We start from the raw sequence: 21231 nt of genomic DNA on the forward strand, positions 1-21231 counted from the left end.
TAGAAGGTAAACTTAAATCGGTTATATTTACCTATAAGACTTTAAAAGATAAGATACTAGATTCTGTTATAAAGGAGGTTTTTAGTGATATATATAAGATATTAATAATTAAAGTACGCGATATTCCTATTTTATTATTATTTAACCTAGAAGCTTCTACTAATATCGTACGGAATAATAATAATAATAATTAATATAGAGATAGAATAAGAGATTAAGGCTATAATAGTAGAGGTTATAGAGGTAATTTATATAACTCTAGATCGGATAATAATAATAAGGATAATTAAAATAATTAGAAGGAATAGTATTAAGATACGAAGAATACGCCGCCTAAAGATAAGTCGATTAATAAATAGGCGGAATAGTAGCGTAATTAATAGCTATAATATATAAATAATTTAGAATATACCTATTATAGATATACTAGATATCCTATTAAGATATATTTCTACCTAATAGAGGATCTACTTATAAAAAGATAGAAGCCGCGTAGTAATACTTAGTACTATATAATTATACGTAAAGGGAAAGGTAAGGCTAGTATTACTCGTACTAATATAGCTCGTTCTTCAGAGGATAATTAGATAATTAATAGTAGTACTTTTAAAATAATTACTAGATATTATAAGGACTTCTACGAATACTTAATTTATAAGCCTAATAAGGAGCTATATAGCTATATAAATACTAATAGTAAGGTCTAATTAATAATTAGTTATAGTAAGACGCCGATTTAAATTAAGAATTCGGAAGATAAGATTAAGATAATTCTTATTAATACCTACTATAATACGGTAACTACCGATCGTCTACTTTTATCTAATACTCTTAAAGCGGATTATAGTATCTATTATAATTTAATTATTTTAAAACTAGTTTATAAGAATAGGGAGGAAGTTAGATTAGTAAAACGGTTTAATAGTTTACCCTAGATTAATAGCCTACTCTATTAAGGAATAATTCTAGAGAAGATATAATAATAGTCTTCTATTTAAATAACTACTTAAACGACTTACTTCTATAAACCGAATTCTTCTAATTCGGACTCGGATTTAAATAAAGAGTTTAATTGAATTAATAAATCTATTTCGACTTACGAAATTTATCGTCGACTTAGTTATATAGGAAGACTATATATTAAAGCTTCTCTTTCTAATACTATTCTTCTAGAAGAAAGAGACTAAATTAAACTTTATAACTTTAACTACGAAGCTTATTAACTTAGTAAAGCTAAGAAGTAGATTTCTCGGGATATATAATATTATATAGAGAAGCTAGATATAAAGTTTTATACGGATATATAAGCTATAAACCTACCTAGATCTTATAGTAAATATTATTAGGTACTAATTATCGATAACTATACTCGATATACTAAAGGACCGTACTTTTAAACTAAGAAGGAGATTATATCTTATATAATTACTTTCTATAAGAGATAGAAGATTCTTCGTAGACGTTACCTAGCTTTCTAGCGGATTAATAGAGGAACTAAATTCTATAAATTTTAGATATAAATAAAAGAAGAAGGTATAATTTTTAAAATTACGCCTATCTATATACTTAAACTAAATAGCGTTATAGAGCGTATAGGTAGTTATATTAACTAGATTTAACGTATAATAAATATAGACGCTAGGCTTCCTAAATAGCTTTAGTCTTACCGAGTAGATACTATAATTTATATTTATAATTATTTAGTTAATCCGAAGACTACGAAGATACCGATTATCTCTTAGTAGGAGGGCCTTAGTCTTAATAAGATAAAGATTAATTTAAAATATCTTCGTATATAGAGTACTATCGTATTTATCTATATTCCGAGGGAGATATATATTTAATTAGAGAAATTAGCTACTCGTATATTTAGAGGATACCTAGTTAGTTATAAGGGTAAGAATAGTTATATCTTTAAGGTATAGAATCCTACTTCGAAGGAGATTATTCGTTTATAGGACGTTACTTTTCCTAATAAATTTAATCTTAACTCTTCTCGATCGGATAATAATCTAAAGAGGGGTATTTTAGCTAGAAAGCCGGTACCTAAAGATCCTAATTTAAATAATAATACCGGAGTACTTTATAAAGAAGGTAGTCTATATATTCTAGATTTTATAATTAAGAAAGGCAAATAATCTTACGAAGGTCTAAAGGTTATAATTAGACTAAAGCTAGTTCTATAGGTTTCTATTACTAGTAGATAACTAGAGATAGTAATTTAGGTTTTAAGACCTATAATTTAATAGAAGTAAGCTTCTATAGGTCTAGATATACTAGGAAGAGTATAGACTATACTATCTATACTAAAGCTATTAACTAGAATATAAGAGATCGAAGATTAATCTCTATTTTAATAACCGAATTTCTAGAAGTAAGTTAAACCGGCTTACCTTTTACCGCTAAAGAGATAGATTATTTAGTAGCTAATTTATTAGTTAGTTCCTTAGTTAATACGTCGACGTCTAGTTCTTTAACTATAGATTTATAAGATAATTTAATATTATATAGTTAATTATATAGATAGTAGACTATTACTTCCGCTAGTCCTACTATAGCCTAGAAAATAAGTAGTAGTATCTCCGGTTTTAGAGGCTATTCTAGAGTCTCTAGTTATTTACTAATCGATTAAGGAGGATAATAGTAAAGATAGTAAAGATAGTAAATATAATAGTTTTATTTATTAAAGATAATATATATAGCGAGCTACTCGTAATATAGAAGTTCCTATATAATAAGCTATTCCTATTTCTTCTTAGTATTTATCTAGAGTATTCCGAGAAGATACTCTATAGAAGGTTTCTCTATAGGAGATTTCTTTATAAGAGATTTTTCTATAGGAAGTTTCTCTATAGAAGGTTTCTATATAGGAGGTTTATAATCTTATTATTTTAAAGGAAGAGTAGGTAGTAGTTTAGTCTAGTTCTTATTAGGTTTCTAAGCCTATTTTTAAACTATATATAGAGACGATATCTAAGGTCGAATTACCTTAGGAGGTCTTAATTAAAATAATTACCGATAGTTTTATTACCGAGATAGCTTCTATTCTACTAAAATACTTTATTCCCCGACGATCGAGCTAGATAAGACGATCGCCTAAATAATATAGTTTTCCTATAGAACTTACTAAGACTATATCGATTCCGAAAACGAAACCGAAATAGACGAAATAACTAAAGTAAATTATTATAAAGCCGGATATTCTATAGGGTAATAATAGTACTAATAAAGAATTAGGTAATAATAGTAATTAAGGTAGGGGGAGACTTATAAAGTCGAGAGTTATTACGAAATAGAGTACTCCTTTTATTTATAATAGTAAGTCTTTATACGTTAAGGATATTATTATTCTCTAGTCTTATAATAAGGCGATAAATTCTCGATTTTTAGACCGCTAGTAAGTAGCGATAGAAGATTAGTTTAATAATATTTATACGAAAAGGACTTTTAATATCGTTCGTAAACCGCCGGGGGTAGTACCTCTACCGAGTTAATAGGTTTTTAATCTTAAAGTAATAAAAGACAATCTTATTTATAGTTTTAAAGCGTACTAGGTAGTTTATAGGAACTACTAGTAGAAGAAAGAGGATTTAATCTTCTATACTCTAGTTATTTAGAATATTCTTATAAAGATTATCTTTATACTTATTACGTAGAGAGGTTATAAATAGCGTTAGTTTAATATAGTAGCTATATATCTTAATACTTCTTATAAAGATTAGGAGATAGTTTATATTATTTAACTAATAGGTTTTGAATACTCCGAACCTAATATCGGAAGTAAAGGTTAGGTTTATTAGTTACGGTAGGTATTATTTAGCCTTTGTAATTCGGTAGCTCTATAGAATAAAGAACTTAATAGAAGACTAGTTAAGATTAGGTTTTATACTCTTAATAATAATCTATATATCTATATTAAGATATATAATAATTTAACGTAGTTTCTTCTTATTTATATTAATAATTTTATTAATATAGTTTTAACCGACAGAGAGGTCGAGATAATTTTTTAATAGGTAAAGGGTTAGTTCGAGATTAAGGATATAGGAGAACTATCCTATTTTTTTAGTAATACTATTATCCGGAATTACGATAAGAGAATAATTCGGATAATATAATAAATATACTATCTAGAAGTACTTCGCTTAGTAGAGATATAGATATATTCTCTAATTTCGATTCCGCTTTCTCTAAACTATAAATAGGATAACGGTAATAAGGATCCTAACGCTCTTCTAGATTAAGAGGAGTATACTTTATTCCGGTCTTTAGTTAGTAGACTTAACTAGCTAGTAGTTAAAACTAGGCCTAATATTAAATTTAGTATTATAAAATTATAATATTATTTTACTTCTCCGACTACTAATAATTTATAGATAGTCCGTACTATCTATAGGTATCTTAGTAATATAATATATCTTAGTATAACGCTAGGAGGGATAGACGATACCTCGTTCTTTATATATATCGATACTTTATATAGTAATTAGTATAATTTAAAATTGATAGAGGGTACTATTTAGTTTTTTAGTAGCGTACCTATTATTTAGTACTCGAAAAAATAGAGTATTATAACTCTATCGTCGATAGCTACGGAATAGTATACTCTAAATCGACCTACTAAGGATACTTAGTAGATTTTAAAGATTACTAAGGCACTTAATCTTCCTAAGACGGGCAATCTAATTATTATTTTAATAGATAATATTAATATTTAGTTACTAATAAGTAAGAAATCGTATAAGAATAGTATACGTTAGCTTAATATAAAGTGGTTTTTCGTTAAAGACGCTATTTTCTAAAAGAAGATCGATCTATAACGCGTCGAGACGAAGAGCAACGTCGCCGACGGGTTTATAAAAGCGCTTAATAAAGAAGTATATATAAAGTTTATCTAGATACTAGGTCTTAATTAATCTATATACTAAATTTTACGGGTAGATATAGGTTTACAATATATAGGAAATAGTAGAAAATGAGAAAACAAAATAGAGAGTTTTTATTAGTAGAGACAAAGAGATATAGTAATAGTCTTCGTCCTAAAGGAGGGTGTTAGAGTCACGTGACGGCCATATAGGGCCGTAGGTGATCCTAACCCACAGAACTCAGGATATTGTTAGACAGTAGCTAGTTTTTTTCTCCTCTTCTTTTCTTTCTCTCTAGAGTCTACAATATTAATCCCTTGAGGTTAACATTCATTTCTACATAGCCTATATTTCATCTGACACCTATCGCGCCTATCTCCTACTAAGATTCTAAGGTACGAGTGTTATAAAACCCTTTAGGTTCTTATAATCCGATAATATAAGGATATCTATAGTACCTTCTAAGTAGTGTCTCTATATTTTAAATGCCTCTACGATAGCGAGTAGCTTACTATCGTAGGTTTTATAATATATCTCTAGCCTACTAAGCTTTCTTAAATAGAATACGAGGGGGTGCTATTAACTATCTTCCTCAAGTTACGAGATAATTGCTACTAGTACGAAGCCTAATATATCTATCTCTACTAGTAGTCTTTTACCTAGTTAGAAGTAGGTTAGAAGGGGTGCTTTTATAAAGTAACTTTTTAGGACAGCGAATACTTCTCTCGCCTTCTTTATAAAGACGAAGTCCCGTATCTTCTTATTCGTACCCTTCTTATAGATATCCGGTCTCTTTACTAATATATTAAGAGGTCTATAGATCTTCGAAAAGGATACTATAAACCTTCTATAGAAGTTTATATACTCTAAGAATATCTAGATATTATAGATACTCTTAGGCTCTAGTTAATCTATAATAGTTACTATCTTCTTCTAATCTATCTATATGCCTTCTAGCGTAACGATAAAGCTAAGGAATTCTACCTTTATAGTATAGAATATATACTTCGATCTCTTTATATAGAGCTTATATTCGCGGAGTCTCGTAAGAACCTTTCGAATATACTCTATATAGTCTTTTACGCTAGATAAGAATACTAGAATATCGTCTAAATAGATAATTATAAAGACGTCTATAAAGTCTATAAGGGCTTTATTAATATATTATTAGAAGGTTACTAGTATATTAGAAAGTCTAAATAGTATAACCCTATATTCGAAGAGCCTATATCTTATATAGAATACCGTCTTTTATTTATCTCCTATCTTTATACGTAAACGGTAGTATATATCTAAGAGGTCGAACTAGCTATAAATCTTAGCTCCTATAAGACAATCTAGCGACTCTCCTACTAATAGTAATAGATACCGATTCTTAATAATAATCTTATTTAGTCCTCTATAATCGATATATAATCTTAGTCCTCCGTCTTTCTTAGATACGAAGAGTACTAGCGCCCTTATAAGGCTTTATAAAGGTTAGATCTATCCTCTATCTATAGCTTTTTTAATATATTTCTTTAATACCTAAAGCTATTCTTTAGATAGTAGGTATATAGGTTTCTATAGAGGTTATATATCTCCCTTAAGGTTAATTATATAATCCGCCTTTAAATATAATACTAAGATCCCTACTTCTATAGGGTCGAATATATCTACGAAGTCTATATATTCCTCTAGTAGGGCTTCTTCCTATATTACTCCTAGTCTTATAGATCTTACTAGGCCTACCTATAGGTATACTAGGATATATTTTACGTCTTATAATAGGTCCTATATATAGTCCTCTACTATAATTCTTTTAAAATTATCTTTATTTTATATACTATAATACTACTACGAAGCTTCTTTTTAATCTATCTATAGGTTTTTATAGGTTAACTAGTTAAATCTTAGGATTAGGTCGTATCTTTATATATCTATTACTTCTACTATAAGGTTATAACTTCTTTTTACGTCTATACTATTAATTAGGCTAAACTTTACTTCTCGTACCCTATAGGACCTAATCTCCTATCCGTCGACGGCTTTAACTATTTATAGTAGGAGTTATAAGTCTTCTAAGTTCTATTTTGCTTATTTCTAACTAATAAAAGACCGTTCTACGCTATAATCTATAAGGGTATATATAGGGATTTTCTCTATCCCGATATAGATTATAGCCTTACTTACGAGGGCTTTTAGAGGTTATAGATTTAAAGTAGTAACTCTTAATATAGCTACTGCTTAAAGTATTAGGTTCTTTATTTTTTTATATTATCTTTTCTACCGTTCTTTATATTATTACCCGGTTTTCTATAGAGGAAGTAGTATTTACTTTTTTATAGCTATACTTCTAGTAATATTTATATATAGATAAAGGCTTCTTATCCTTTCTACGCTTCTTTTCCGGCTCTTTATACGCGGGTTACGAGGTTTCCTCTATATCTTACGTTTTTATAAAAGATCGTTTACCTTTCTTATCTTATTTCTCTAAGATAGGTTAACTCGGTTTCGAAGTCTTCTTCTATAAATTTAGGTCTAATTCGATAGTTTATAGGCGATCTAAAAGATCGGTATATAAATAGTTTAGATCTATCTCGATCTATCTACGATCTTCTACTTTAATATTATTAATTATACCTATACTTAGACGTATTTTATGTATATTCTCCGATAGTAGTATACGTAGGTTTTTCGCTATCTAGTCGATATATAGCGAGTATACTATAACCGATTAGCCTAGTCTCTATTAGTAATATATCTATTATTCCTCTACTTCTCGATAGATAACCTAAGGGTTATCTACTATATATTATAGGAACTAGATAAACTCTATATAGGTTTTTAGTACCTTAGGTTTAGTAATATAGGATTCCTATATTATTATTATATCGCTATTAAGGACCTTAACCTCCCTACCTATCTTCGTAGTATTATCTTTAAAGTAGTATAGGTATTAGCCGAAGTAGTTATTTAGGTACGTCTACTATATCTTATACTTTTAGAGTGTTTTTCTAGAATATTTTATGATACTCGTTAGGTACGGAGGATATCTCGTACTTAATATATAGTATACTAAGGGGACTCCGAAGCTTATTTCGTTATCTTCTTCCCTATTATTATCGAGATCTATATCTACTAACGATATTATTCTTATTAGAGGAATACTTAGCTTAGCCTTTATATTTAATTCCGCTATACGTTTCTCTATCTACGCTTATATCTCTAGATACTCTTTAAGTTCTTTAAGCTATTATACGCGGGCCTTTACTACCTTTAAACCCTTAATTTATTCGTTATCTTCGACGGTCGTAATAGAGATTGGTTCTTCCGCGATAGATTCGGTCGGGTTCGTAGAACCTACCTATACCCTTTCGTATTTACCTTCGGGGAGGCCGAGGTCTATTTCGAAGTTGTCTTCTATAGCTACCTCCGGCGTCTCCTTACTTTATTCCGTGGTTACGCGGGTTCGGCGTATAGGCACTATATTTTGCTAGTGGCGGTCCGATCAAAAATAAGATAGTTTAGAATGTGAAGACCTACTATAAAGGGTCTTATGAAGGGTATGATCAGAGTGCTAAGGGCATATACAATACGAATTACTACTACGAAGCAATTGCAACTAGCACTGCGTATGTATTCAAACTGAACTATGAACCTTTTATCCATAGTTCTAAATCCACTAGTTATGCAATGTGCGTAGCCTAAGCGAGATTATGTGCATTGGACCCATATATCTCGCAGGCCATTGATATGTCTGCGTAGGTCCCGAAGACCTCCGAAGGTCCACCTTGAAGGTGCCATCTCGGGTCCAGGCGGGTTCTGCACCTTACTTTGTATGGTGCAGGACGTGACAATAAACCTACTTGCTAAGTAACTCGTACTTAGCTAAACTAAGATATAATAAATAAGAATATAGAAGCTAGGGAAAGGCTATAGGATCGACTAGAAGTCGGCCTAAGTAGGCAGCTGTTACTAATAGCAGCTCTATCTTAACTTACTTTAAGGCGGATGTTAAAGTAACCGGAGATAATCTCTTAGTATAGTAAGCGTCGGCGTGTGTTTCGTCGCCCAGTCTAGTTTTCCATCGGCTCTCAAGCCGTCGAAAACTTTGTCGATCAGCTCCTTCTCCTTCTGACCATTGGATAGACTCTCTCGCCTGACGCGTTTCTCCCAGCCGTCAAGCATCGGTATTCTCATCCAATCTTCTTGAGGGATGTTCACGAACTCTGGCTTGGACCAGCACCTTCGCGTTAGTTGTTTTGAAGGGTCCGTGTTCGACACGGCCCTAGCCACAGACTTTGTGATGATCGCAAAGAAGTTCATGGCAGACGGGCTTCATCCGACATGTCTCTCGGGGACGCATCTCTACGATATCACGAATATGGCCGGGCCTTTTCTACCTGGGCGAGAGGACTTGAGAGATCGAGTTCCTATATACGATAGTTAGGAGGCTACAAGCCCATTCTATTGACTAGAGGCATGGCCTTGAATCACACATCATGGACTGGATCCGAAATGTTTCAAGGTAGGTAGCCCGTGGCGATCGCATTATACTCGTGCTGATCGGGCATAGTAACGACTATAGCGCCATCCTCCTTTATTCTCAGCATGCAAATCCCGAGACTCTGTCTAAAGCTGAGATGATGTCCGCCCTCTCAATCCTCCCGCCTAACGTCCGCCTCCTGATCGCTAACGAGGCCTGTTACTCTGGCAAATGGGCTACCATAGCCCCCGAGATAGGATCCCAGAGAGATGTGCTCATCGAGACTGCAGCTACAATCAATGAGAGGGCTTGGTCATATACATCAGGATCCGGCTGAAACTGGTGCTCCTTATTCGGAGCCGCTTTTTTTGAGGAGCTAACAGCCTATCCCGAGGGGAGAATCTCTCAGCATCGGAGTCGTATAGTTGATGAGATGATGTATGTTAAGCCAAATCAAAAGGTCTCCACGCCGCTAGTGATTCCCTCTACTCATAAATCCAAACTCATCCGAACCTATATATAAGAGATATACTGATTGTCGTCGGGTATACTTCCTACCTTCAATCTATCACTTCTCTCTCACTTCTCTTTCACTTCACCCTCATTTCTCACTCTCACTTCACTCTCACTTCTACGTCATTTCTTGCCGCGTTTCTGCTGTCGTCAAGCCCGATCTCGGCCTGTATCTTGCGGAGCGCGCGCTCCAAATTTTCAACCATGGCGAGGCCCGCCCCGGCCTTGTCGCCCTGAACGTTAAGACGGACCTCCGAGGTACTGATAGAGGACCGAGACGACCGGCCGCGGCGGGGTCCCTGGGAATTCTCGGGAACAAGCGGGTGCTGGTAGAACATGCACCGCTGTCTTGTCCGTTCCACCGACAATTCCCACATGCGGTAGCTGTACAGGCAATATCAAGAAAACGAACAAATTTGGCCGAGGGGCCATTGTTTTGTAGGCACTTGGTACACTTTTGCTGGGAGACTTCTCCCCACAATATAAATTAGATTGATTCAACATTTGCAGCTTAGCTACCAATGCGCTCGTCGAGTCGATTTCCAGTGTAATTTGTGGTAGATCGCTGCAGCGGCTCTCGCACAGCCACTGCACCAGTGAGGATGGTATTGGTTTTCGTTTTGAGCTTTTGCCCAGCGCGGGTCACCTTCCACAGCAGCTTCATTGCGTATGTGGCCTAGGGGCTACGATGTAGGTTCGAGAGAACCGGTCATCGAAATTGGATGAATTCATGTACTAACCCGGCCTCGACGAAATCTGTGGCCACGAGGATGCACCTGCTGATTGGCGATGCTACTTATATCTTAAGGCTTGAATAAAGAATTAATGGTAATACTTATGCCGGATTCTTAAGTACTAATTGGTAACCCTAAGGAAGATCCTTAAAGCGATATAGGAGAATCTAGCTATATCCTAGTAATCTCTGATATTATACGGCCCGTATCTTCGGACTCGTAAGAAATCGGCGGGGTTAAGCCTAGAGGATTGGTTCTTGATATAGGCGAGATAGGCTGCTAAAGGAATCGCTACGCCTATATAGATCTCGCTTCCGTTCTGAGATATTAGAAAGACCGATCTAGTCTCTAGTAGTTAGTGACAATATTATAATTGATACCTTAAAATAAATATTAGAGGCTGATTGGTCCTACTTACTCTCCCGCGGGTGGCACCTTGTCCTTTAAGAAGGCCACAAATTGAGCTCCCTCCTGCATTGAGACCTTTGGTTCACGTGTCAATAGCTGCCGTGCCTTAGTCTTAATGCGTGCCTTCACCTCTGTACGTCGGCCCACTCTTACCCTTAAGTCCCTATCTGTTATAGCTGTAAAATGGGCGCCATGAAACCTTGCCTTGAGTTCAAGTCCACTTCCTATCCACTCAGCTCGGTTGTGTCTTGGGTATGGCGCCGTGGTTGCAGTCAAATGTTCAATAATGGACAAATTGAGTCTCCTCAGCGTCTCCATTTTCCTCTTCTAGGTTTCAAACGACCTGGATTTGGCGGAGGCGGCTGCTAGTCATATTCGCAAGGTCATTACTTGCCACATTCCCCGGGATGCCAGGTTGGGAGTGATGCGTTGAAGCGGACTGACTGGATGTAATTTGCATATGGTGTGAATTCTGCGAGCGGCGTACAAGGAACAAACTGTTCCAACACCTGCCCGACTGCGGCAAGCCAGCCACGGAGCCAGCTGCACTACAGGCCACTTCCGGTGAGGACAGCAAGCCTGAAAAAGAAGAAACCAAGGAAGAAGTCAAACCGATCATCGAATCGAAAATCACGACAAAAGAACCCAGATCATCAGATTCTGCTTGGTCTATGTCGGGGCTGGTCTCAACGAGGACTCGCAAGGACATGTATTGATTTTGCGTAATAACAGAGGCTGAAATGAATTCTCGGATCTGGTCAATGAGCCAATCAGTCAATCAAGGTTCAATTAACCTGTTGCAGTCTAACTAGTTGCGTATGACTATAGGCGCTTCGTCCATCTGAAGTAAGAACTCGAAACCAAACGCCAAGTGGGATCTCTCCCAGAGTATACGGATGGTAATTGTAAAGAGTGGAATCAGCCCATTCCTATATACCGTACACCCATAAATCAGAACAACCCATATATAAGAGATAAACACATAATGATTGTTATATGGTGCACCCCCTACCTTGCATCTCCAATCTCTCGCTTTCACTTCTCTCTTACTTCTCCCCCAATTCTCCCTCACTTGTCTGACTTCTCTCTCTATATACACCCCCTACCCCAGTTACAATTGATGCATAACCTTTCACCTCGCTAGTGACCATGGATTTCAACTTAGTATGACTCTTGAACAATTGAATCGTCATTGTGCCATTGGTAGCAAGCTGTCGTGTCGAAATCAGACTATGTTTTAGGCTTGGAGCTTACCAAACCTTCCGGAGCACGATGCCCTCTATGCGGATACGCTCCTTAGTGTCCTGTTCGTCAGTTGCATAGTCGTAAAATGCAAGATCAATGACAACGTCACCATAACCTTCTGCGTAGAAGGTTTCACCCGTGACCGATCGGATCGGCAAACTCTCCTAGGTGAAGGTATGGAATACACTGCGGCATGGTTGATAGTAACATTATCGTGACCAGTTGATTCGTATATTTGTCGACTTTGGCTGAGTTCTCGTGTCACAGTATCGTTTCTCATCATTGGCTAATACCCATAGTCTTCCACACCTAGATCCATTGTTGTAAGGCTTATCGGTTCGTCGTCGTCGTTTTCCTCGATCCTAACGTATTAAAACTGCTAGGGGAGACCTATTCGGTATACAAAGTTGGCCACGTAGCGGGTGGCCTACAGATTCGACACAATCTTGTCGTACCGATAGATTGCTCACAAAGGCCCTAAATCTTCTCAGTCTATAGCAAACTGAGGCTGCACGCCATCCACCGAATGATCCCGTCCATCCGGTCCTCATTCTCGTTTTCATTCTCGCTGGCAAAATCAATTGTCTTCCCCAGCTTCACCATGAGCTCAGGCTATCCCTCTTTCCCTCCTTCCTTACACTTTCCTTTGGGATAGAAGGCTTGGATCACGCGTACTTGACGAGCGCCAAAAATGGAGATTAACAAGGCAGCGATGCTCGGACTCCCCGAGAAGGTAGGCTGACGGGACCGGATGTCAATCAATTGCACTAAAGCGGAAAGCTCACTTACGAGAATGCAACTATCGTCAGGGCAGTCGAAGCTAAAAATGGCCATCTGTAAATGCGGATAGGGTGTTATCTGGTACTCGCGATCTCGAATGCAGAATTCATCTAGACTGAGCTAGTGCCACCCCCAGGTAACTGGACTAGGTGCACGAATATGACCGATCTTATAAAATTCATCTTCCTCGCTAGATTAAATAAGATTTTTAGCAAAGGCATTCAAATCGCAAGGGACGCCACTTACTCGATCTTTGACCAGGGCCTAATTGTGCTCAGAGACTCCCCGGGATCAGGAAAATTGACAAGGTCCGCATTGCTCTCAGTGCGGTCCTGGATAGCATACTATAGCCTATAGCAAACCGAACAATGTCGTAGTTGACGTGAGGGCACGTCAAGCTTTAGTCCGCCTCTTGATCAAGCGTTGGTAGCTTGTTGAGTGATTCAGGCTCCGTTAACGTGAGATTGTCAAGTCCATCAAAAGGCTCAAACCAGGAAACATAATCTGTGTCATTGGCAGAGACTAGCTTGATGTTAAGTGAGGATAGGTCTGAAGTTGTGTACTTCAGCTTCTTCGGATCGCCGCGGTTAACCACAAGTCGTCTCCAATGGCCCTAGACTTTGGAACTTAGGTTGTGAGGTAGCATATTGGTAAGGCGTTCCCAGGAAGTAAGAGACAGATAAAGTAAAAGCGCTAAATGCCCAGCTGATAAAGTAGAGGGAGTGCCACGGGGTGGGTCAATTTGTGCGGCTGAGAGAATTTGCAGCGTTTGCTTAATGTTGATGCCTGAGACAGCAAAATGAAGTATCTGTTTCTTCAGATTCTGGTCCAAAACTTGTCTTCTAGGTCAACATGCTTCGATGAAATATAGAGAGAATCCAGAATTTCTATTTATATGGCCTCTTTTGTGAATTTTGTTTAAGACCTGAATGAGAGAAGGAATTGAAGCACCGGAAAGTCTCATAATTAGCCATATATAGATCATGTGACTTAATGGATTATGGGGAATTAATATGGGGACGAGTATGGGGTCGATCATAGAAGTACTATGTGGCTAAGGTAATTCAGGGGCTGTGTTTTTTACTATGGTGATACCATAATAAATAACACTCAAGGCAGAAAAGTGACTGCCAAAAAAGACTGATCTTAATTGGGTTAGACCACTATACCAACAGTGTTTATTTACCGTATGATCAGCTCGCCCGTAAATTACATGACCAAAAGATACGTGCCGTAGATACTGCATCTACCATAGCAACATCCCGAAGATATTGCAGCTCATTCACCATAGCAACACGCGGAATAATTGTTCCTGGTATGCGGGTTTATAAACTTTTCTTCACTCCTTTCTCACTACCTACTGTTTTCTATCTCCCCTGAATCCCTTCTGTTACCTTGGATCTTTACCACGTTTCTGTTGAATGGGATTGGAGAGTGTCACCATGGAGAATTATGAGAAAATCGAGAAAGTTGGCGAAGGTGACATTTTGCCGTGTCTGTTTGGCAATGGTTAACCCCTGGACCCTAGCTAACGGACAGTCTCGTTTACTATAGGAGCATACGGTGTCGTCTACAAGGCTCGAGAGCTGAACTATCCTAACCGCATCGTTGCTCTAAAGAAAGTCCGACTCGATGACGAAGATGAGGGCGTCCCTAGTACAGCTATCCGAGAGATTTCTCTTCTCAAAGAAATGAAGGACGAGAATGTCGTCCAGTTGCTGAATATTGTACATCTCGATAGTCACAACCTCTATCTCGTCATGGAGTTCTTAGACTTGGATCTGAAGAGATATATGGACGCCCTGCCTGTCAGCGAAGGTGGCCGTGGCAAATCTCTACAGAATGCAGCGATAATGAAGCTCGGTTTAGACAAAGCGATGGTGAAAAAGTTCATGGCACAACTGCTTGAGGGTGTCCGCTATTGTCATAGTCATCGTATTCTACATCGTGATCTAAAGCCACAGAACTTGCTGATTGACCGGGATGGTACCCTGAAATTGGGTGATTTTGGATTGGCTCGGGCTTTCCTTGTTCCCTTGAGGAGGTATACACATGAGGTGAAACCCTAGTCGAAATCATCTCGCATCTTGAACATTATTGACAAATATTTCCTAATAAGGTTGTGACCCTATGGTATCGTGCACCGGAAATCCTTCTTGGTAGTCCCTTATACTCCACTGGCGTCGATATGTGGTCTGTAGGGGCTATCTTTGCTGAGATGTGCACGCGCAAGCCTCTCTTCCCTGGTGACTCGGAGATTGACGAAATCTTTACGATTTTCCGGTAAAAAAATCTCTATTCTTTCTTTATATGGCTGTATTTCAAATGGGATTGACTTCTCGATTTTATAGCCGCCTTGGTACTCCCAACGAAGAGAACTGGCCCGGTGTTACTGCGTTACCCGACTACAAAGGCACTTTCCCTAAATGGAAGCGACCTAGCACTCCTCTAGTCCCTGGCCTAGAGAGTGCTGGCTGTGAGCTACTAGAGTCTCTTCTCCAATACGACCCCGCGGAAAGGCTTTCTGCAAAACAGGCTTGCCTTCATCATTACTTTCGCAAGGGAAGTTCATACTACTCCGGACGCACGCCCGCTGAAGCAGCAAAGAAATGATCACAATCCAGTTGCGATCTCTACTGCTTTGATGTCGTGCAGAACATAGTCATATAGTACATTTATACTCCGTACCTGGCGTCAAATGAGAAGCTCGATATAAATAAACCCCATTACTAAGCGCTCAAGGTGCTGAATTGGAATTGATACATAAAGCGGGGGGTTGGGCTTGGCATCGTCCGAGTCAAGACCCCTGATTTACCTCTGTGTGTTTATTATTCCCCCCCCCGACTCTATTTGATGGTCAGAAATCTTCCACTTCTCTATTCCATCTCACATACATTGGATGCGCAACGTAATTTTAACACGATCCCGGCGCTCTTTTAGGGCCCGAAAACATCCATCCCGTATTGAGTGGGCGAGGGGGTTGGATTGTGTTTCCATTTTCTTTTTGCTTTTAGCATTGTATTCTTCATGATAGATATACTGCACAATTGGATACTTTTATTTGAGCCACGATGGAAAATATTGTCCGAGGTACTGTGGTTTACCTGGGAATTTGATGAATTTGGTCTGACTGAAACAGATTCCCGAAACAAAAGCAACACCGAGGACACGCCTATTCGCGCAGATGTTTCTTTGGATCAACACCGTTGCATAGATGAGCTACACACGGCGATCAAATGCAACAATTTAGATGCCGTGGAAACGCTCCTCGACAATCATGCTATCCTCGAAGCTGTGTTCGTTCACCAGTTCAAAGACGAACATACTGTTCAGAACGACGTGACTCCCCTGATGCTTGCAGCAGAATCGGGTCACAGAGAAATTGTCGAGCTACTCTTAAAGAGAGGGGTCAATATCTATGCAACCACAGATACCAACTTAACCGCTCTACATCTTGCCGTGCAGCAGGGTCATGAAAGCATAGTCGAAATCCTTTCTGATAGAGGCGGGACAGAACTCCTGGAAATGACAACCATTGCAGGTCGAACGTCTCTTCTTGCCGCATCATGCAAGGGCTATGCTTCTATTGTCAGATTGTTACTTGATAAGGGGGCTGACATCGATGCCATGGAAGCGATGGACCAATCAGACTATAAGGAAATTTGGGAAATCATAACCCAATACGATACTTCCGCTTTTACCCTCGCAGCCCAAGGGGGGCATGTCGCTGCGCTCGATGTTCTACTCTCCCGAGTATCAACACCCAAATTTGAAGATGCTTACGGTACTCAAGCACTGCATTCTGCAGTACAACATGGGCAACTTGCTGTGGTAGAATATCTTTTGAAGGATCACATTGGTCTCCTAAATTCACGGGGTGCTAAAGGTCGAACAGCTATCTCTGCTGCTTTGGAGTACGGGCACGCGGATATTTTTGAGTATTTGCTTAACAAAGACGCAGACCTAACCATAGATACGACTCTCCAGTATGCTGTCATGCATAGACATCTCGGGGCTGTTGAGAAAGTCTTGACAAAGCAACCTATTCTCCTGGACTCGGTGGATGAACTGGGTACATCAGCTATCTGTTGCGCCTTGACCAACGATCACTTGGATATTTTTAATTTATTGATTGATATGGGGGCAGATCTAACCACCCGGGATTACTGGACTGACACGGTTCTCCATCATGCTGCCAGGCGGGGTCATCTCTCGGCCGTTAAGAAAATCTTGGCCAGAGAACCTAGTCTCCTGAATTTGAAGGGTCGAGGTTCGCAAACGGGTCTGATCTCCGCTTTGTGGTCCCGCCATCTGGCGGTGGCTAAGTATCTGATTCAGCAAGGCGCGGATGTAACTTTAGAAGCCGACTTCAGGCATACTGCATTGTATCTGGCCTGCCATCTAGGATACCAAGAGATCAGTCAACTCATTCTCAAAAGCCTGACCTTTGACCGTTTCGATCCACATTACATCAAGACAATAACTGTGTTCGACAAGCGGAACCCTCCGCATGATACAGTCTTGATGACTGCTACTACAGGAGGTCGTATCCCGATTGTGTTTCAATTGTTGGAAGCGGGGATTTATTTCCCACGCTTTCCTGCAAAGGCCGATCCTTTTTGGTCTTGCATTGAGGAGGCTAGTTTGCTTCAGCCTTTTCTATCGGAATTGGTCGATAGGAAGTCCGAGGAGATCAATGAGCACGGAGAGACAATCCTATACTGGGCTATCTTGAATAGACAGGAGGAGCTGTTCAGCAAATGCATGGGCAAAATACAGAGTCTGCGAACTCTCTGGGAAAGGGGAGGGGCCTCTTGGGCGCACGTAGCGGCGCTGGGTGGGCATACCAGGATCTTAGAGCAACTGCTCCTGAACGGACTTTGCACGCTAGCCCCAACTGATGAGAATATCACACCTCTGCACTTGGCCGTTAAATACGGTCACATTGAGTTGGTCAGAAATATCCTAGTCTGGCTTGGCGGATCCCCTACAACCTATCAGTCTGTTGGCCCTGGAACGGAGACCGAGAAGATCGCTGTTTTACGTGACATTCTCCACGAAGAAGACCATGTTCTGGGTGCTATTATTCGCAAGCAATATGATGGTCATACGCCAATCTCACTAGCAGCATTGGGGACCACGGAAAGTCATCGTCAAATGGAGGTCCTTTTGTGGCAGACAATAGACAACTACATCGAAAAGACTGGCCTATTTTTTAAGCCATTAAATGGCGATGCAAAACTTGTCCTGGAGCTGGCTGCACAATTCGAGGCCCCAGGGGAGGAAACCTATCTCTCGCGCTTTCTCCAATCGATACCTCGCTCTGATCCCTCTGAAACAGGTGGGCTTGATGCTTTCCACTTGGCTGTGTACCATAAGCTGCCTATTGTTGTTTGGTGGCTTCTTTCCAATGGGTGGTACCTCAGCGGGAATCACATTGAAAAAGGACAGCAAATTATCTCCAAGTGGGAACAGGATGATCCAGTCGGCAACATAATGAAGGAAATTCTCGAGAACCCTCCTCCTCTCCGAGATCATCATGCTTGGAGATACGACGAAAATCAGCCAACATTCCAATTTTCATCCGAGGATTACGGCCTCCTCGAGGGGACAGTATTGGACCTTTATCATGAGGAGCACCAGGCTTCCATCCAGCTCAAGCGCCGTTCAATGGCTGCTATCATATACGACGAAGGTCCTCAGAAGATCATGAAGCCTGGTCGGTATCTCGATCTCGATTCGCTCAAGGGAGTGCTTTCTACCCTGGGGGAGTCCTCGAACAATATACCGAATAAGCGAGAAACCACTGCTGTGTTGGGTATGCAGGGAGAACCTGGCTCTGAGAAACAGAGAGTGCCAGACTTGAGATGGATTCATGTCCCCGCAAACAATGTTAGTAGCATGAAATGATCGATCACGCTCGTTGTTATCAATTTACTAACCGTTTGTGTCAGCTGCGCTGTGTCGAAGTACTGATTTCCCACTGCTGGTCAGATTCCATGCTGACGCAATATAGGAACTCATGATCCGACTTTCCCAAGATCGACAAATTAAGAACAAAGATCACCGCCCTTGGGCACAATTTGTACGCAAAAGTTGGGCTGAACTACCTGCCGGTGGAAACACGTTCTACATGAAACCACAGTGTCTTGTAAGTGGGAATTAGCGAAACATTCCCCTGCTTGGGATTAAATCACCTGATCTGGAATGCCAGTAAACTGACCTCAACACAAGCATTATAAACGGTCTGACACAGCCTACGATGGCCAGGTTAGCGTTGATGCCCATGAGAAGCGTACAGATATCAGGGCCAATAACAAATCTAGCCACATCTCGAATTTCGGCAGAAGTGCTTTATACGTAAGTCAAAACTTTGTTGCTTTTAGTCTTTTCCTTTCTCTTCTCACCTTAGTCCTCTGACTGAACGATTCTCGGTAGATGCCCTATCTGTTTTGGAAGAAATGCCCAGTCGAGCGCCCTCGGAGTACAAACACAGACCCTGTCCAACAGGCTAAAGTCCCGACTGATACGCAGAATAAGATGACCCATTCTCCTAAGATCACTCCATCTACCCAAGGACGACACATTGTCCATGACTCCATGACCCTCGATCAGTATTACTATTCATCTCTTGAAGACACCACGACAAGAGACAAAGATCAAGTGCTGTGGCGTAGCACAGATCCAAAGCTCAAGCAGGCAGAAAGCAAGAGCGGGACGGGATTAAAACAGCTGGACAACCAGCAAGCGAACGATTATTCTCAACCAAAGGATGATATACGCAAGATTCTCATCGTGAATCAGCTTTGGCTTTGGGTACTTGACGAAAGTGAGTCCTTGCAGATACCATCTATTTTCAACACGGCTGTCTAACTAATATCCCATTACACTAGAGACCATTATCACAAGCACAACAAACGAGATAGATAAGACAGAAAGCAGTTTCCTTCAACGGGTTTTGAACAACCTTCGAGCTCAGGAAAAGAGCTCTTCGATATTGGTCGAAAACATCCAAGAACTCATCCTCAGTACGGCTACAAGCTTTTTTAACAAGAAGGATGTTGAAGTATTGGGGAACAAGAAATCGCCTTTGGGGGTCTATCGTGCAGCTATCTTGAACGTGGTACGCAGAACCAGCTCCCAGAGAATGGTGGTTCTACGCTAATTATTGATGGAAAAAAAGCGAGACAAGGAAGCACATTTATTCGATGTATTCCAAAAGTCACTTGGTAATACAGTGACAGACGATGAGAATCAAACAAATACCTACGAATGCACTAACAGGCCTCCAATGGAGAACAAGGAACCTGGTGAAACACATGATACAGAACAGGAGGCTGGACTCATTACTCGCTTGTTCAATACCAAGCATGGGTCTTGGAAAGGAAGAGAGACATATAACCCTTACGGCGACATCGCCGGCGAGACAGAGCTCCTCCGAGAAGTCAAGGACATTTGTGATGAACTGAACATGATGAAGTCCCTGGCCCTTGACCAAGAAAGTGTTTGGAAGCAAATCTGGAAGGACGGCTCCAACCCAGATGCTACGTTTACCTACAACACACCTTCGGAGGTCAAGAAAGAGATTACGGAAATGGTCAAAGAGGCCGAGTTTGTACAAAAGGCTATTGACATGCTGCTCGACCTAAAGCAGAAGCAAGCGAATATCGTCGAAGCTGAGTTCGCACGAAAGCAAAGTGAAGATACCGCGAAGCAGAGTGATACGATCATGGTGTTCACAGTCGTGACAATTCTCTTCGTAAGTGCATACTTTCGTCTGGTCCTGAAATACTGTTATCTGATATATTTGCAGCTACCCGCTTCTTTCCTAACAAGTCTCCTTGCTTTGGACATATCTGATTTCCCTCATGTCGGTGATGATGTCCGCTTTGAAGGACGCATGATATTCCCTATTATCTGTGAGTTCTCACCCTACTACCTGTGGCATGGAGCATTGTCTGATAATTTGTTCTAAGTTGGGGTTTCCATTCTCGTGTCTGGATTCTTTGCGGTCATCGCTTACAATGCGAGCACGCTGAAGGAATATGCGTTTGGCAGAAGGGAAAGCCAGAAGAGAAACATACCGACCAATCTGCCAGCTGAGCTGGAACTGCCAAACATCCGGCAGCCCAAACTACAGATTGAACAGTTACGTGAACAATTGAAATTGGACAAAGAAACGAAGAAAGAGGATGGATACGGCTGGTCTGTTTCGGGG

General features: G+C 39.7%; 6 protein-coding genes across 6 annotated transcripts; 3 read left to right on the forward strand and 3 right to left on the reverse strand.

Annotated features, from left to right (window-relative positions):
- Positions 1-8861: 8861 nt before the first annotated feature.
- On the reverse strand, positions 8862-9173 carry N7516_007442 (uncharacterized protein; the record flags this gene model as incomplete). Its single annotated transcript, XM_057220162.1, has 1 exon — positions 8862-9173. The coding sequence occupies one exon, from the start codon at positions 9171-9173 to the stop codon at positions 8862-8864; it is 312 nt and encodes a 103-aa protein (XP_057074253.1).
- A 176-nt stretch (positions 9174-9349) lies between these two features.
- Positions 9350-9670, forward strand: N7516_007443 (uncharacterized protein; the record flags this gene model as incomplete). The annotated part of the gene is made up of 2 exons (XM_057220163.1): positions 9350-9375; positions 9424-9670. The coding sequence occupies 2 exons, from the start codon at positions 9350-9352 to the stop codon at positions 9668-9670; spliced, it is 273 nt and encodes a 90-aa protein (XP_057074254.1).
- A 277-nt stretch (positions 9671-9947) lies between these two features.
- N7516_007444 (uncharacterized protein) lies at positions 9948-10184 on the reverse strand (the record flags this gene model as incomplete). The annotated part of the gene is made up of 1 exon (XM_057220164.1): positions 9948-10184. The coding sequence occupies one exon, from the start codon at positions 10182-10184 to the stop codon at positions 9948-9950; it is 237 nt and encodes a 78-aa protein (XP_057074255.1).
- A 2054-nt stretch (positions 10185-12238) lies between these two features.
- On the reverse strand, positions 12239-12513 carry N7516_007445 (uncharacterized protein; the record flags this gene model as incomplete). Its single annotated transcript, XM_057220165.1, has 2 exons — positions 12239-12397; positions 12421-12513. The coding sequence occupies 2 exons, from the start codon at positions 12511-12513 to the stop codon at positions 12239-12241; spliced, it is 252 nt and encodes an 83-aa protein (XP_057074256.1).
- A 1942-nt stretch (positions 12514-14455) lies between these two features.
- On the forward strand, positions 14456-15626 carry N7516_007446 (cyclin-dependent kinase; the record flags this gene model as incomplete). Its single annotated transcript, XM_057220166.1, has 4 exons — positions 14456-14492; positions 14568-15070; positions 15133-15296; positions 15365-15626. 4 exons carry the CDS (start codon positions 14456-14458, stop codon positions 15624-15626), a joined length of 966 nt encoding a protein of 321 aa, XP_057074257.1.
- Positions 15627-16084: 458 nt separating this feature from the next.
- N7516_007447 (ankyrin repeat domain-containing protein) lies at positions 16085-20988 on the forward strand (the record flags this gene model as incomplete). Its single annotated transcript, XM_057220167.1, has 9 exons — positions 16085-16103; positions 16153-18905; positions 18968-18982; positions 19030-19164; positions 19248-19373; positions 19452-19842; positions 19907-20136; positions 20197-20772; positions 20827-20988. The coding sequence occupies 9 exons, from the start codon at positions 16085-16087 to the stop codon at positions 20986-20988; spliced, it is 4407 nt and encodes a 1468-aa protein (XP_057074258.1).
- Positions 20989-21231: the final 243 nt, after the last annotated feature.

This window comes from Penicillium verrucosum, assembly GCF_028828655.1.
Source record: "Penicillium verrucosum strain IBT 35672 chromosome Unknown utg000002l_segment0_segment0, whole genome shotgun sequence".
Lineage (NCBI taxonomy): Eukaryota > Fungi > Ascomycota > Eurotiomycetes > Eurotiales > Aspergillaceae > Penicillium > Penicillium verrucosum.